This window comes from Akebia trifoliata, chromosome 6, assembly GCF_017979445.1.
Source record: "Akebia trifoliata isolate Shusen 1 chromosome 6, ASM1797944v1, whole genome shotgun sequence".
Lineage (NCBI taxonomy): Eukaryota > Viridiplantae > Streptophyta > Magnoliopsida > Ranunculales > Lardizabalaceae > Akebia > Akebia trifoliata.
The window spans coordinates 27789929-27805303 of record NC_141380.1 but is presented as its reverse complement, the minus strand read 5'-3'; the positions used below and the strand labels follow the sequence as shown (position 1 = coordinate 27805303).

Sequence of the window (15375 nt, the reverse complement as noted above, 5' to 3'; positions counted from 1 at the left end):
TAATTGATTTTGCTCGTGATCTCTTTGGCTCCAATTTAATTAAAGTATAAATCGTGTTGGAGTAACTTTAAGATTGTACCTCATATTACACATCCTAATGTGAAAGTGTGTAGGATCATAAATGCTTTTTGACTCGTATCTCAATAAAAGGCATCTATGGTTCTTACACACTTTTCACATTAGGATGTGCAATATGGGGTACAATGTTGAGGTCACTTCAACATTATTATTAAAGTATTGCTTTTTCAATCTTTGTTTAAAATAAAAATGAACTTGTGTATTTCAAGGGCATAGTTGAGGAAGAATAAAAAAATTATAAAAAATAAAAGAGTGCAATATTTTTAATTATTTTTGGAGTGTAATCATCCAAATGGAGTGCAAAGGAAAATTTTTAAGTGATGGAGTGCAATTGGTAATGGGTAGTGTGTAACTAGTCGGTCTCAAAATATATTGCTTCCAAACAACTTTATGGGATATTAGCAACCCCTAGATTTGACCTTAACCAAATCAACCTTACTTTGATTTGGTTTGGTTCGGTTCTAGTGGCAATTCAGGTTGGTTTTGATTCTAATTTAGTGGAATTGATCTATCTATTTTGGTTTGATTTCATTTTGACCATCAATCTAACCAAGTTGTACCCCTAACGTGGTTTTAAAACTCATCCGAGACTGAGACACATCTCCCGCGTTAATTCGATATCGGAGATGAATGAAACCAACTCACAAGTCACCTTTTTTATCGAGATTTAATATTGTACGTTCAATTTTTTAATTTTTTGAACGAGACGTGTCAAACACATCAGAAAAACTCATCCGAGACGACTCGGCATCGGCCTGGATGAGACGAGACACAAAACCGAGTTTTAAAACCATGACCCCTAATCAAAATGAGTTTTAAAACCATGGTTATAAGTAAAAGTTGGGGTGCCAATAGAAGCTCTCAATAACAACTAATTTCAAGGGTATTTTTGTAATTTACATTATTTTAAACCCAAAATCCGACAAAATGGAAAGTGAAAGGAAACCACCACTCCCTCCTATTTCTCATTTTTCTTCAAATCTCTCTCTCTTCTGCAAATCCATCTCTGTAAGTCCACCATTTTCTCTGATCTCGAGGAATAATGTGTGGGATCTTCGCGTATTTGAATTACAACATCAAAAGAGAGAGACGATACATTCTTGAAGTTCTCTTTAATGGATTGAGGCGTTTGGAGTACAGGGGCTATGATTCTGCTGGAGTCTCCATAGATTCATCTGATCTCTCTTCTCTCTCTCAAGATCATTCTAGTATTTCCTCCAAATCTCTACCTCCACTCGTTTTTCGACAAGAAGGAAACATCGATTCCCTTGTTAAATCCGTATACGAAGGTAATTTCATTCTAATTTCTTCAGAAAAAAGTTGAATTTAAATTCTAATTTATTTTTTTATAGAAATTGTTGAAGAAAATTTTCTCACAGTCTTCGATTTAGAAATGTTGGTGTTCTCTAGGATTTTTGGTTAGTTTTGGTGGTTTTCGAGAGGAATCGGGTGATTGGCATTGAGAAATTTTATTTATTAAGTTCTTCTTCCATAAATTAGGTTTTCTTTGATTTTATGTCATTTGCATTATCATTACGACTGATTGGAACTCTTGAAGGTGTTTGACTAAGAAATGAAGTTCCTTTAGATCTTCTTCTAAAGCGTATATTTTTCTCCCAAAGTGAGGATGACTATCGTGTCTAATTTATTTTATAATCACTGTTGAAGACTTGAAGTGTTGATTATTATTCCCCCCACAGAATCTTTGATTTGGTTATGTTGGTGTTCTCCAAACTTTTGATTAATTTTGGTTGTTTTTGAGAGAAATTGGGAGATTGGCATTGAAAAATTCTTTTTTCTTGCATAAATTAGGTTTTCTGTGGTTTTATGTTATCATCATCTTCGTTGTCATCATTACGACTGATTGGAACTCTTGAAGGGGTTTTCTCCCAAAGTGAGGATGCTTATTGTGTTTGTTTAGTTCATGTGGTCGCATATTAATGTAACAATTTTTTTATTGTGTTCGACTTTAGGATTTAATTTATTTACTTTTTTTTTTTAATTTCCAATTTCTTATTTTTTGAGGATTATTATTGGTGAAAGTGAGGGTGATTTTGGTGTTTTTAGAGGTGGCTGAGACAAATTTGAATTTGGAGGAATCATTTTCTGTTCACGTCGGAATTGCCCACACTCGGTGGGCTACTCATGGTGAACCTGCTCCCAGGAATAGCCATCCGCAATCATCTGGTGCTGGAAATGATTTCTTGGTTGTTCACAATGGTGTTATTACAAATTATGAGGTTAGCTCAATTATTCTGCTCCCACCTGGTTTTAGCTTAGTTTAGTTTTTCGTTTTTTAAACTATCTTATCTTTATGTGGCCTTTTTTTAATGATATGCTTTAGGACATGAATTCTGACATGGATGATGTAACATGCAATTGCATCCGCTTGTAATTGATCCATTTCATTGTTTAATATTAGCGGGGGGAGGGGGGACCCGTTAAAACCCCATCTTGGGAATAAGCATCTAGGGGCATTTTTGTAATAAAAGATTAATTTTTAGACTATTTTCGGTACAAAATTCAATTTCTCATGTGTACTTACTGCACTTTAACGTGCGCTTGAGGCACATGTTAACAAAACCCAATAACTTTAAATGAACCTTAATACATTTAATGTGCTTGACAACATGTAAAAACATGGAGGGCAACATCATCAAATCCTTCCTTCTTAAGTAATTGAAGTCTTAGAAAGTGAATTGTTAGGGTTTGTGTACTTTTAATGAAGATGCTCCCGTGTTCAAAGACAATGATTACGAGTTCAAGGCGGGCATTGCTTATCACGTGGAACTATGTGTAAAGTTGGAGTAACAACGCGAGACTTGTGGCATGAATTTAGCCCTCCCCTGCACAAGTTCGCATGGTTTAAAATATCAAAATACATCAGAACATATTGGTCAATACGTATCGATGGTGGCCAAGACTGATATAAAACATTGAATGTTTCGTGACTTTATCGGTTTGTATTGAATGTATATACCATATTGTTTTTTTTTTTTTTTCATTAATAGAAACATTCAATCGATATGATATTTAAAACCATGGACATCGGTCGAATTCACAATAGTTTGGGGACTAGGGACCATGTCTTAGTCTTAACTCGTGTGGATCAGTTTTTTTAACATCTCGTTTTGTAGAGTTCATCTTATATTGAAGACCCTCCTCATTCACTTTCAAGCTTTCAATTAGATGGAGGTCTTTTGTTTAACCTTGCCATGGGCAACAAGCCCACAACTACTATGATGAAAATGGAATAAATGGGAGATCAGATTGCCTTTGTCTAAGATCCCATGACTTATAGAAGTATCCTTTTGGTGACCTGTGAAAAATAATTGAAAAAGAAGATGAATTGATACAATCCCTGATCCATTGCCATTTCATAAGAAAGCTCGTCATTTCTAAGGTATCATTAAGAAGTTTTGTTCCACATGGTCATAGGCCTTCTTTTGATATATTCACTAGCGATGGACATCTTATCTTAGTTATCTATTAAATGCCTTCCCTTAGTGAGGGCATCTTCATACTTACCCAAGCACTGGGATTAGAGTGATGAAAGTTGCATTGGTCCTAAGTCCAATCTACCCATCTCATGGAATCATAAAGTGCATCATCATCATTATTTTTATAATTATGAGTGGAGATTGATATGTCAAAAGTCTTAAAGAGAAATAAAGTGAATTCATCTAAACCTGGAGCTTTGTCCCTATCAAAATCTTTTATCATCACAATCACTTTCTCCTCTTTTTTCTTTCCAGCCAAGCAACCTTGTCCTGCTCTAACAAAGAGAACTCTAATTAATAGTTATTGGTCTAGGTTATCCTTCCATTGAATAAATCCTTTCATGGAACTCTAAATCACTTTCTAATAAAAGCATCAAAGAACATTAAATATTACACATACTTGGCCAGATGTCTAATTTGACTTGGTAAGTTCCTGAGTTGAGTTGGCTGAGTTTCCGGCCCAACTTGATGAGTTGGTTCAAATGAGTTTTTGTATCAAGCCGACTCACAATTCAATCAAGTCTTAAGACAGATTTTAGTTTGCTAAGTTAAACATGTTCTTGTTTTTGGCAGTGAATCACGAGTTGAAGAAAAAGATGACCAACATAACTGGGTCCCATTAAGTTTATAATGTTGAAGATTCCTTTATAAAATTGTTCTTTGTAATTACACAAAGTTCTTTTATTTTGTGAGTGACTACTAGTAAGAGAGGTTTTTAGTTCTTCGTTCCATCAGTTACTTAAAATAGTGAACCATGTAATATGATTTGATGTTAATGGTTTTCTTGTCCTTTGAACATGACAGGTTTTAAAGGAAACACTAGTCCGACAAGGATTCACCTTTGAATCTGAAACAGACACAGAAGTAATTCCAAAGCTTGCCAAATTTGTTTTTGATAAGACAAATGAAGGAGAAGGTAATTTCCATCTCTAAATTAAAAAAATAAATAATTGAGATATTGTTCATTTTTGTATTTTACTTTCTAAATTTACTTTTGAGCATCATAAATTTGTGGTTTGCATTCACAGACCAATGACACCGTAAACCTAGTCTTTATGGTTAGAGGGATGTGATAAAATGGTGAAAGGTGAATGATTCATGGTCAACCGAGTTGTGACTTGGATGGTCCTGCAGTTATCGCATTATTGTCTCGTAGGACCCATACATTGATGCCTGATGGACTAAGCAAAAAATGCATGGACAGTATCTCTCACATGGTTTACGTTTTAAGTGTTTATGTTGCAGGTAACCAGACTGTCTCATTTAGTCAGGTTGTCATTGAAGTTATGAGGCATCTAGAGGGAGCATATGCACTCATTTTCAAAAGCCGGTATTATCCAAATGAGTTGATTGCTTGCAAACGTGGTAGCCCATTGCTCCTAGGCGTCAAAGTAAGTAGTTCATGTATAGTAATGTGTCTTAATTTGAAAGAAATGAATTTCTGATTCGATGAAAATGAAGCTTCTATTGATCAATATCTAAATTGTAAATCCTTAATGAAATTTGACAAATACTTACATAATATCTTCTTTCCTTCTATCAAAACAAGCCTTACAAAATACCATTGTAAACTCATCAATGTAGCTTCCCCATCCAGAGGTGAAACCACTTTTTTTTTCTTTTCAAATTTTGGTTTCCTCTTTCACCCTAGGACGACCCCCTACTGTAACTTGTTCTCCCAACATTAACATATAAACGGAGAAGTTATAATTTTGTCCCATCTAAAGCCATTTTACCTTGGTATTTTGCCTCCAACAAATCTCCTCTTTAGGAATTGCAACTTTAGCATATTCCTTTTATCTTCTACAAGATGATCATAAAGATGTGGAAATTTTCATGTTTCTAGTCCCGTCACCATATTTCTTTTTATTTTTGTCAAGAGTTCTTTTTATTTATTTTTTGTTTTATGTAGCTGTGGGCCCACCACTTAAGTTATGTAGGTGGATCCCACACAGCTTTGTGTAATATAAAAAGGGTTTGAGAAGAGGCCGAACCATTTAAGTTTGGTTTTCTCTCTCTCCCCATCTTCTTCTCCCCTCTTTCTCCTCTTTCATCTCTGATTTTTGGGTTTTTACTTAGTATCAGAGTGACTCGTTTCCCTCTCTCCTAACATTTTTTAGTTCTTCCATTTAATGAAATTTCAAATGACAATCCTATCCAATCTGCTCAACAATAATCTTATGTATACTGCATAAGACTTTTTTTTGTTGAAACAGAGTTCTTGTGTTGTCTGTATTTTGTATAACCACTTATTGAAGATTGATATATTTGACTATTGTCCCTTATTAAATGGTGCAGCGGAAGCAAGTTTTCCCTTGAATTTTTTTTGTTTTCCATTTTTTTCTCATATCATGGTGGTGGATGTTTTGAATATGTAAATGACTGTTAACACAGGAGTTGACCGAGAATGCGAGTAATGGAGCATCGTTTCATGATGTTAAATCCCTCACGAAGAATGGGCAGCCCAAAGAGCTATTCTTTTCTAGTGATGCTCATGCTCTAGTTGAGCACACAAAAAAGGTTTTGGTGATTGAGGATGGTGAAGTGGTACATCTGAAGGTACTTATTTCTTTCCACTACTTGCAACTTGTGCCCCTACCTCATTTTTTTTCTTTTTTAGGGCAAGGGATTCAAAAAACCAAGAACAATATAATGCCCAATTTTGACCCTTAGTGGTCAAGGATACTAACCCAAGGAAGGGATCTTGAGCAATAGTAAAAGGCCACCTTGGTCCCTACCTTTAACGCTTAACAAACCCCATAGAAGATCCTGGATGAATACAGATTTAGCCCCCCTCCTGATTACTCATAATCACAGACTCCCACTTAAAATACGAAGTCTTCATAAATAATAGCCTTTTTCGAATTCTTCTTGGAACTTAGAGATGTAGGTTTCTTTTACCACTAAGATTGTCCTTAAGAGAGACCCTTCCTGGTGCACAAACATTCTTCTGTTCTGCTTCTTCCAGATGCTCCAGCACACCGCAAATGTAAACTTACTCATGAAGATTCCTCCTCCAGCATTGAATACATAGCATCCCAGCTTGAAATAGGCTGGACACTGTCGAAGCAACTGTCCAACATATTGTAATAAGCTAAAAAAAAAAGACCACACTGAGAATGGTAGATGCCGATATATGGGGAGTTGGTTCATAACTTCCCCACTTACTTTGCACATGAAGTAGTAGTTGACCATAGCATCTCTTCGAATGATTAGGTGGTCAATTTTCAGGATCTTGTTCAAGGAGGCACATATCACAAGGAATGACACTTTTAAAAGAATCCTTCACCCCCCATATCTGAGGGATAAGTAGGCTGGGGATCCAAAGGGGCAAGGGTACGAAGCATGGGGTCAAAAGAGCTTATTTGAGCACTTCTCATATTGGCCCTTTTTCCAATCTCTATTGGCCTCCAACCCTTGGACCATAACGGAATTAGCTAGAACTTGAAGATCGATCAACCAAGAAGTTGATTCTATCTTCCAGTGCTATGACTGAAATAGTGTAGGTTAAATACCCATTGTGTAGGTTAAATTCCCCAAGTGTAGGGTTGTAGCAAAGTAATAAAATCTTGGGAGTCAAAGGTCGATCCACAGGGATTGTGTACAAATTGAAATAAAACACGGATGAGGTGAAGAAGATTTGACTTAAACTATGAAAAAGATGATTTTTACACTTTCGTATGGAGTTAAAATTAAAAGATTTAAAACAAAAATTATAAAGCGCTAAGGGGGGATCCACTCAAAAACCACAATTTTATTCATTCCACATTTTTTCTTGGTTAGGTTCGAATAAAGATTCTCCATAACCGGATGATATAACAATTAAATAAAAAACTATTTTCTAAAATATTTTGGAAAATATGAGGTTGCCACGTATATCACATTCACATACCACTAGGATTCCTTAAGCAATCAATGTAACAATCATCCACAATTAATCAAGGAAAATTTTCAAGCATTCAATGTGATGATTGTGGACAAAAACTCCAAGAGAATTTATAGATATATAATCAAACAAAAATAATTAACTCACCTTAGATTAAACTAAAAATATATAAACATTAATCCATTATTGTTGATCGAAATAAAATTACAATCTTCGAGTTTCACCCTTAGCCCTAGCTAGGATTTTAGCCAACTATCTCCATAGATGAGTACATCAAAATTATTGACTAAAAAACCTAGACAAATAAAGTAAATGAAATTAAAGAAGAGAGAGATTAGAGTGGAAGATTGGAGGAGAAGAATAAGAAAATAATGAGAAGTATAGAGAAATAAATAATGGTAGGAGAGTAGAAAAATAATAGAGAAACAAATTAAAATAGAAGGTGAGAGATATGAGAGGAGAGATAATCTAACATGTGGAGGAAAAAGAGAAAGAAATAGAAACAAAAAAGATATGGAGAGATGTATGGGATCTTTTAGAATAAGACAAAATAGGAGAGGATTTATTGCTTTTACATAAGAGAATTTGTAGAGATTTCCACTTTTTCGAAACTTTTATTTATTTATTTCTTTAACCCTTCCTTTAACTTGTCTCATAACTGCTCCTCCACCCTTTTGCATGTTTTATTCACCAAAAATCCATCTTTAGTTTTTTTCTCCCATCTTAAACCTCCAAGAATGAAAATTCAACTAATTGGGCCATATTAACAAAATTAACATTAATTAATCACCACAATTGGGGGTAAATATCATCAATTTGTACAATTATCACCCAATCAATTATATTTCTTTTCATGCCAAGATTCCAAGTCGTCTCCTCTCTTTGATCAGATATAAAGTTCATAATGGACTGATTCTTTTCATCCGAGAGGGAGAATAAATCATGGAATGAGTGCTTTGGTTCAAGTGAACGACTCTAAGAGGGCAAGAAGAATATAAACAATGACATGAAGAGGAAGAAGAATAAGAAGAAAGAAGAAAGAAGAAAGAAGAATAAAAGAAAGAAATAAGTTGGAAAGATGGAAATAAATATGAGATTTGGAGCTAATAAGGGTTGGCACGGTGCATCTGCTCCCTCCCATTATTCCAAAAGGTGAAAAAAAAAAAAAAAAAAACAATTATATGACAATGGATTTAAACTTAATGCAGACTAACGAACGTATGCTTAATTAGAGGGGATGATTCATTGTATCTCAAACATGAAAAGTTAAAAAAATTAACATATTTTCTCTAACAAGTAAGACATCAAGCCATATGATAGATCTCTCCTACAATTTTATTGGAGCTGAATCTTAGATGGAAGACATATTTTACTTTGTCCTGTTCTCTTATCAAGTTATGTAAAACTAGAAACAAAAAGAAAAAGTGCTCTTCCTTGCTTTCTTGGAATCTCATAGGTTTATTTATTTTTCATTCTTTCTACTTATTAGTGAATCTTGTGAGCATAAAAAGGGAAGCAGTAGGAACAGTATTTATTTTATTAGATCATAAACCGAGATTGAAAGTAACATTGAGGGCATAGGATTTGCTAGGTTATTGCATATTTTTGTGCCTGCGAGCTTGCATGTGTATTCATCCATGGTCATTGTGTATGTGTAATTTCCTTATTATCTTCAATTACATTGCTTCTAGAGTTGGGAACCTATTGTAATGTCAAATACACTTACTCTTGCTAGTGATGTTTCCAGGACGGAGGTGCATCGATCCTCAAGTTTGATTATGACAAGACAAAAAAGAGTGGTGGTCTCACAAGACCTGCCTCAGTGCAACGTGCATTATCCGTTCTTGATATGGAGGTTGAACAAATAAATAAAGGAAACTATGAACATTACATGCAGAAAGAAATTCATGAACAACCTGAATCTCTAACAACGACCATGAGAGGAAGGCTTATACGTGGAGGTTCCTGTAAAGCCAAGAGTGTTCTTTTGGGTGGGCTGAAGGATCACCTCAAAACAATTAGGCGCAGTAGACGGATTGTTTTCATTGGATGTGGTACAAGCTATAATGCAGCTTTAGCTGCAAGACCCATCTTGGAAGAGCTTTCTGGTAAGTAAAATTGTTTGATTGTAATTGATTTCCTGCAGAAGTTTCAAACACTTTTGATTTGATGCAATCAAATGTTTCTTTTGGAAAAAACAAAGGTGTCCCTGTTACAATGGAAATTGCAAGCGATCTATTGGATAGGCAGGGTCCTATATACAGGGAAGATACTGCAGTTTTTGTCAGTCAATCTGGTGAAACAGCAGATACTTTACATGCATTAGAATACGCCTTAGAAAATGGGGCACTATGTGTTGGCATAACAAATACTGTTGGTAGTGCAATAGCGAGGAATACACATTGTGGTGTTCATATAAACGCTGGGTGCGAGATAGGTGTAGCTAGTACCAAGGTGAGAATTGCTCTGTACAATCTTTTGTTTGATGAATTATTGCATTGGGTTTATCATATGCCATTCATAGTAACAAATTGTTGTTGAAAAAATCTATTCTTTTTTTATGTTTTAAACACCCCCCCCCCTCTAAAACGTAAAAAAGAAAAATAAAAAAGTTAAAACTAAATACATTCTTTATAGTCTTATGGTTGTTTGTGATTTATAATTGAAACACATTTAAAAAAAAAAAATTTATATTTTTTATTTTTATGTTACATCGTTTTTTCTCTGTTTCTTTCTCATTTTTTTTTCTCATTTTTTCCGAAGTTTCCCCTTGCCATTTTAAACCCATACTCCAACTTTGTGACTAAACAGGCATATACAAGTCAGATAGTAGTGATGGCCATGTTGGCATTAGTGATTGGAGACGACACAATTTCTAGTCAAGCAAGGAGAGATGCTATCATAGATGGTCTATTTGACTTGCCAAGTACGTTCAGTTAATTTTTTCTATCATATATTAGGGCACCACTTAGATTTTTCATTTTGTGCTAAAAAGAAATATATGTGGATAGGTTTTAAGAACTCTGGTTTGTTCTTTTGGCAGACAAAGTCAGGAGGTGTTGAAGCTTGACCAGGAAATGAAGGATCTAGCAAAACTATTGATAGCTGAGCAGTCTCTCCTTGTGTTTGGGAGAGGTTACAACTATGCAACAGCTCTGGAGGGTGCTTTGAAAGTGAAAGAGGTGGCTCTTATGCACAGTGAAGGAATACTTGCAGGTGAAATGAAACATGGTCCTTTGGCATTAGTTGATGAAAATCTCCCCATTGTTGTTATTGCTTCCCATGATGCTTGCTTCAGGTCAGTTCACTTTGAAGTTGATGTTAACATAGCTTATTTGAGATCTATTCTATTGTACAGATATCCATAGTATTTTTATTTTTTTGAAAAAGTCTTGTTTAAAAAGTGTTTTGTATCTCAAATGATTAAAACAATAAAAAAAACTCAACTTGGAGAAAAAAACGTCATTTTTTTTGTTGTTTTAAATGCGTTTTTTAACGTTTTAAACACTTTTTTTTTAAGAAATGCAAATAATAAGAACCACCTTTTTTTAGGCCTCTGGTTAATTTCTATGGTCTTATGGTTGTTTCTGATTTAGTTCATAAATATTGTTTAATGTGAGATTTTATGATAATATCTCGATGTTATGATTTTTAAAATTTTTCAATAGTATGTTATTTTGCTCAAAAGACACATATTGTTCGACTTGTTTTCATCATAAAATGTACAATTATGCGTGGAAACATGTGCATAGATAGATAATACCTTTTTTTTGGCTCAAAAATATATTGAAAATATAGGCTAAATGTCTAATATTTTTGTGTGTGTGTGTATATATATATAAAATAATTTTTGATAATTATATATATATTATTTGTTTTGTATACTTATCGTTTTTTCCCCTTTTTCTGAAGTTTTCCCTTGCTGTTTTAAACTCAAACTCTGACTTGGTGATTAAGCTGATATCATGTCCTTCCTGGCAGCAAGCAACAGTCAGTTATCCAGCAACTTCATGCACGCAAAGGTCGGTTAATTGTGATGTGTTCGAAAGGAGAGGCATCATTAGTGTGTCCTGGTGAATCCTGTCGAGTTATTGAAGTTCCTCAGGTTGAAGATTGTCTTCAACCAGTAGTTAACGTAATCCCGTTGCAGGTATTTCTCCACAGATACTTAAAACTTATATATCAAAATACTACCGTTTCATTTGCACCATCGAACAAGTATTGGCTAGCGTCTGAATGGACACTGATGTCATAGCCCTAGTGGTAGGTTTAAAAGATACATCAACCACTTTAACTTTGACATTAGGGCCATGACTTCATTGGCCTTTGTAATGTGCAAGTTTTTCAAGATTGTGAGTAATCTCTCCTTCTCTCATCATTTATTAGAACTGCGATGAAGGAGATGATTTGCTGACTCTCCAATCTCTTTTCCCAACCTGCTGCCCACAAAAAAAGGAGACCTTAGAAAGAACATTTGGGCCCCAAAACCGTGACCTCCAGGATTTGGGGGGGCAACCATGCAAGAACATTGATAAGACAAAACTAACGGAGAACCCACCATATCCGTGCACCATTACAACTCCTCCATACAAGCTGACAGCCTCACTAACCTCCCAATCTTTAAAAGAACACCAAAAGCCTAGATCAAAATCTGCCCCCCCCCCCCCCCCCCCCCCGCACGCGCGCGCACACACACACACACACTTAACACTTTGCAATCCCAACTAGAAAATCAAAATAGGCCTATTTTCCTTAAAGAAATAGCAAATAGTGCCGGAAATTTCTTGTAAAAGTGAACCTCACCACACCAAATATCCTTCAAAAAGGACCCTATTCTCCTGCCCAATCTTGAAACTGATTCTCAAAGGGAAAAAATGGGAGAACTTTTAGATCCACTTTCTACACTCCGCATCAATACGCGTTTCGAGTTCTACCACTTTCCTAACCAAACTTCTCCCCAAATTTTGCATCAAACACCTTGCGCCATCGACTATCTGTTTGCACTCCAAAGCCATTTCCCTAGAAGGGCCGAAATCATTAGGCCAACCTTCCTAAAACCAAGATCACCATATCTCCTACTAGTGCACACACTTCCAATTGACAAGATGATGCTTCCGTTTCTCCTCCTTGTCATGCCATAGAAAGTCCTGAAACAGTTTGTCTAACGTAAACTTCACACTTCTCGTAATCGTAAATAAAGAAATATAGCATACCAAATTGCTATATAACACGTTTTTTTTAGTGTCAGCCTCCCACCCTTGGATAGATATCTGGATTGTCACATGCTAAGCTTCCTAGTCACCCTTTCAAGAACTGGATCCCATATAGCCTTGCTATTATAGGTGGCACTCAACGGTAATCCCAGATACAAAGATGGAAGGGATCTTGCTTGATAACCAAACAAGCCTTGCTCTTTTGAAGGTTCGCCAGGAGCCCCAAACAATTCTCAAAACAACGTAAGATTCCCCCTTAGAACCTCAACTGTCTGAAAGATGCATCGAAGAAGACAAGCGTATCATCTGCGATTTGCAACTTATTCTTCATTGGAACTTAATCTATCGATAAGAATGGTCATGAAATACATCTGTTTTGGTGTGATAAAACAACTGGAACCTTGGAAACATAATTGATTGTTGGCATGAGTACAAATTTAGGTAACCAAATATCCTACATTACCATTTATCTTTTTGATCTGTACAAATTTAGGTAATTGAATCTTATAGAGGGTACAAGTTTAGTCGTCAACCTATTATGATCAATAATGCTATAGGATCATATCATACTCTTGATTTAATGAAGACGGATTGTTAAATTATATACACAAGATGCACTTTTATTTTCCTTTCAGATTACATATTATGGACAAATCTGTGACTTACCGTTGTATTATTTGGTTACCTTTCTTTGAGTGATCTTGTGTTATCTCAGTTACCTTACTGTTCTTTGGCAGTTGCTGGCATATCATCTCACTGTCCTACGAGGTTACAATGTCGATCAACCTCGGAATCTTGCAAAGAGCGTAACAACCCAGTGAAAAATTATTGAGATTACCTCATATTCCCTTTTGTGCCTTCCACGACTTCATCCCCACATGTTTTTTATCGTACTTGTGAGGACTGTTATTAGCTAGTGTAAATAGTGACTATAGTGACTTTCAGCTCAACCTCACCTAACTTCGGGACCTTTTGTTATGAATCCAATTAGGGTGTGAACACACATGAAAATGGTATAGAAGAGACTTATTTTGTAAAATAGTTTTGTATTTATATGAAGAATCTTATGGTGGAATGCTTGTACTTGTCAAATGAAAGTAGTAACTAAGATTGGTTTAAAGTCTTTTGAGTGTTGATACCACGACATGGTTTCAAAACCCGACTTCCACCTACTAATTACCATATGATTACCCCTAAACATCTAGATTCTCCCGTGGTGTGGGGAGAGTTGATATATGTGATTTGGGGGTATCTTTCATCGCCTGTATCTATGGTCTGTGCTTGTTCTAGGGTTGGCTATCCTTCTCTTTCCTTGAACCATATTACTTTTTTGAGTCGTGATTTTCTGACACGCCTCTGACAAACGCCCCCCATGCTCCCTGATGTAGCACGAACTAGAACCATTGATTTTTTTTCTTGGGATACACAACTGTACATAAATCTATGGTTCTAGCCCATTCCACGTCAGGGAGCATATGTCAAAGGGGGGCGTCAGAAAATCATTTCTCAGGATACACAACTGTACCTAAATCTATGAAGAGACCCTGATGATTGCTCTCTGTTTGTCAAGGGGGAGTACTTCCCTTCTCTATCTCTATAAAGGGCAACGTGTTGGTGTTAGAGCTGAGGACACTGTTTGCAATGTCTGTTTATATATGTCATGCATCTGTTAGTGAAGAGCTCATCTTCCTAGTTGAAATGAAGGCTTTTGGTTCTACATATCATTTGCATTGTTGGGCAAAGATGTTTATGTTTTGTCTGAATTCTTAAATCCTATCGGACATTTTAATTTTAAGGTGTGTACGATTGTTGAGAAAATTCATTTCTTGAAAACAATGGTTTTGGAGTAAATAAATTTTCTAAAGAGAATGTTTGCTTCTCGATCTCTCTTTTCCTTATTGCGCGCATAAGGGATTGTTAAAAGACAATGGGTTTTTTAGTTTGGGGTTGGACCCGGTCATGAGAAAAAAAAAATGTAAGAATTTCTCTATTCTAATGAGAAAATTATTTGTCCAAAACCCGCCCCATCGACAACACCTATGTGTTTGTCACTTGAACTTGTGAGATCATAATGACTTATCCGATTCTCAATACGATTCATGGTTTTCAAATTTGGTATTTTGGATTGTTTCACAATCGATACCAAGATGACTTAGCAAGACATCTTAATTATCTCACGAGACGGGAGTTTCTCCCTAGATCTTCAACCCTAAAATGACCGAAGACAAGAAAAAGAAGAACAATAGGAGACAACAAAGCTGTCTCAAAGTTTTCATCTCATTTTGTTCATGAACATTAACAAGATAATTCAGGCGAGTCATCTCAGTTTGGGATGATTTTGAAACCATGGCTGTTTTACTGATAGTGTGCCTGATATCACCTCCAAAAAATCAACACAAAATTTTACGACTGTTTGGTTGCAAACTGTTATTTGAAAGTTTTGATCAATTTTTTGAACAAAAACATTTTCTTGAGTACGTTGGTCATGGAAGTTTCGTGATTACACCACCTTGTGGTATAAATAAAAAAAAATTGATCGAATGTTAATTTTAATAAATTAAGAGCACAAAATTTTAATAAATTTTTTTAAAAAAACGAATGTTACTTTTTCACCATTTGAATTTTAAATTTGGGAAGGGATGTTTTCTAATTCTAAAGTTGCTATTGGCACCTCGACTTTTACTTATTGCACCCCAAT

The 15375-nt window shown here is 35.4% G+C and overlaps 1 protein-coding gene across 1 annotated transcript; it reads left to right on the top strand.

Moving 5' to 3' along the window:
* The first annotated feature begins 1030 nt into the window (after positions 1–1030).
* On the top strand, positions 1031–14050 carry LOC147400609 (glutamine--fructose-6-phosphate aminotransferase [isomerizing] 1-like). Its single transcript, XM_086446364.1, has 11 exons — positions 1031–1367; positions 2146–2318; positions 4383–4494; positions 4824–4969; positions 5973–6137; positions 9212–9572; positions 9668–9918; positions 10276–10394; positions 10508–10762; positions 11446–11614; positions 13415–14050. The coding sequence occupies exons 1-11, from the start codon at positions 1121–1123 to the stop codon at positions 13496–13498; spliced, it is 2082 nt and encodes a 693-aa protein (XP_086302490.1). The 5' UTR covers positions 1031–1120; the 3' UTR covers positions 13499–14050.
* The last annotated feature ends 1325 nt before the right edge of the window (positions 14051–15375 follow it).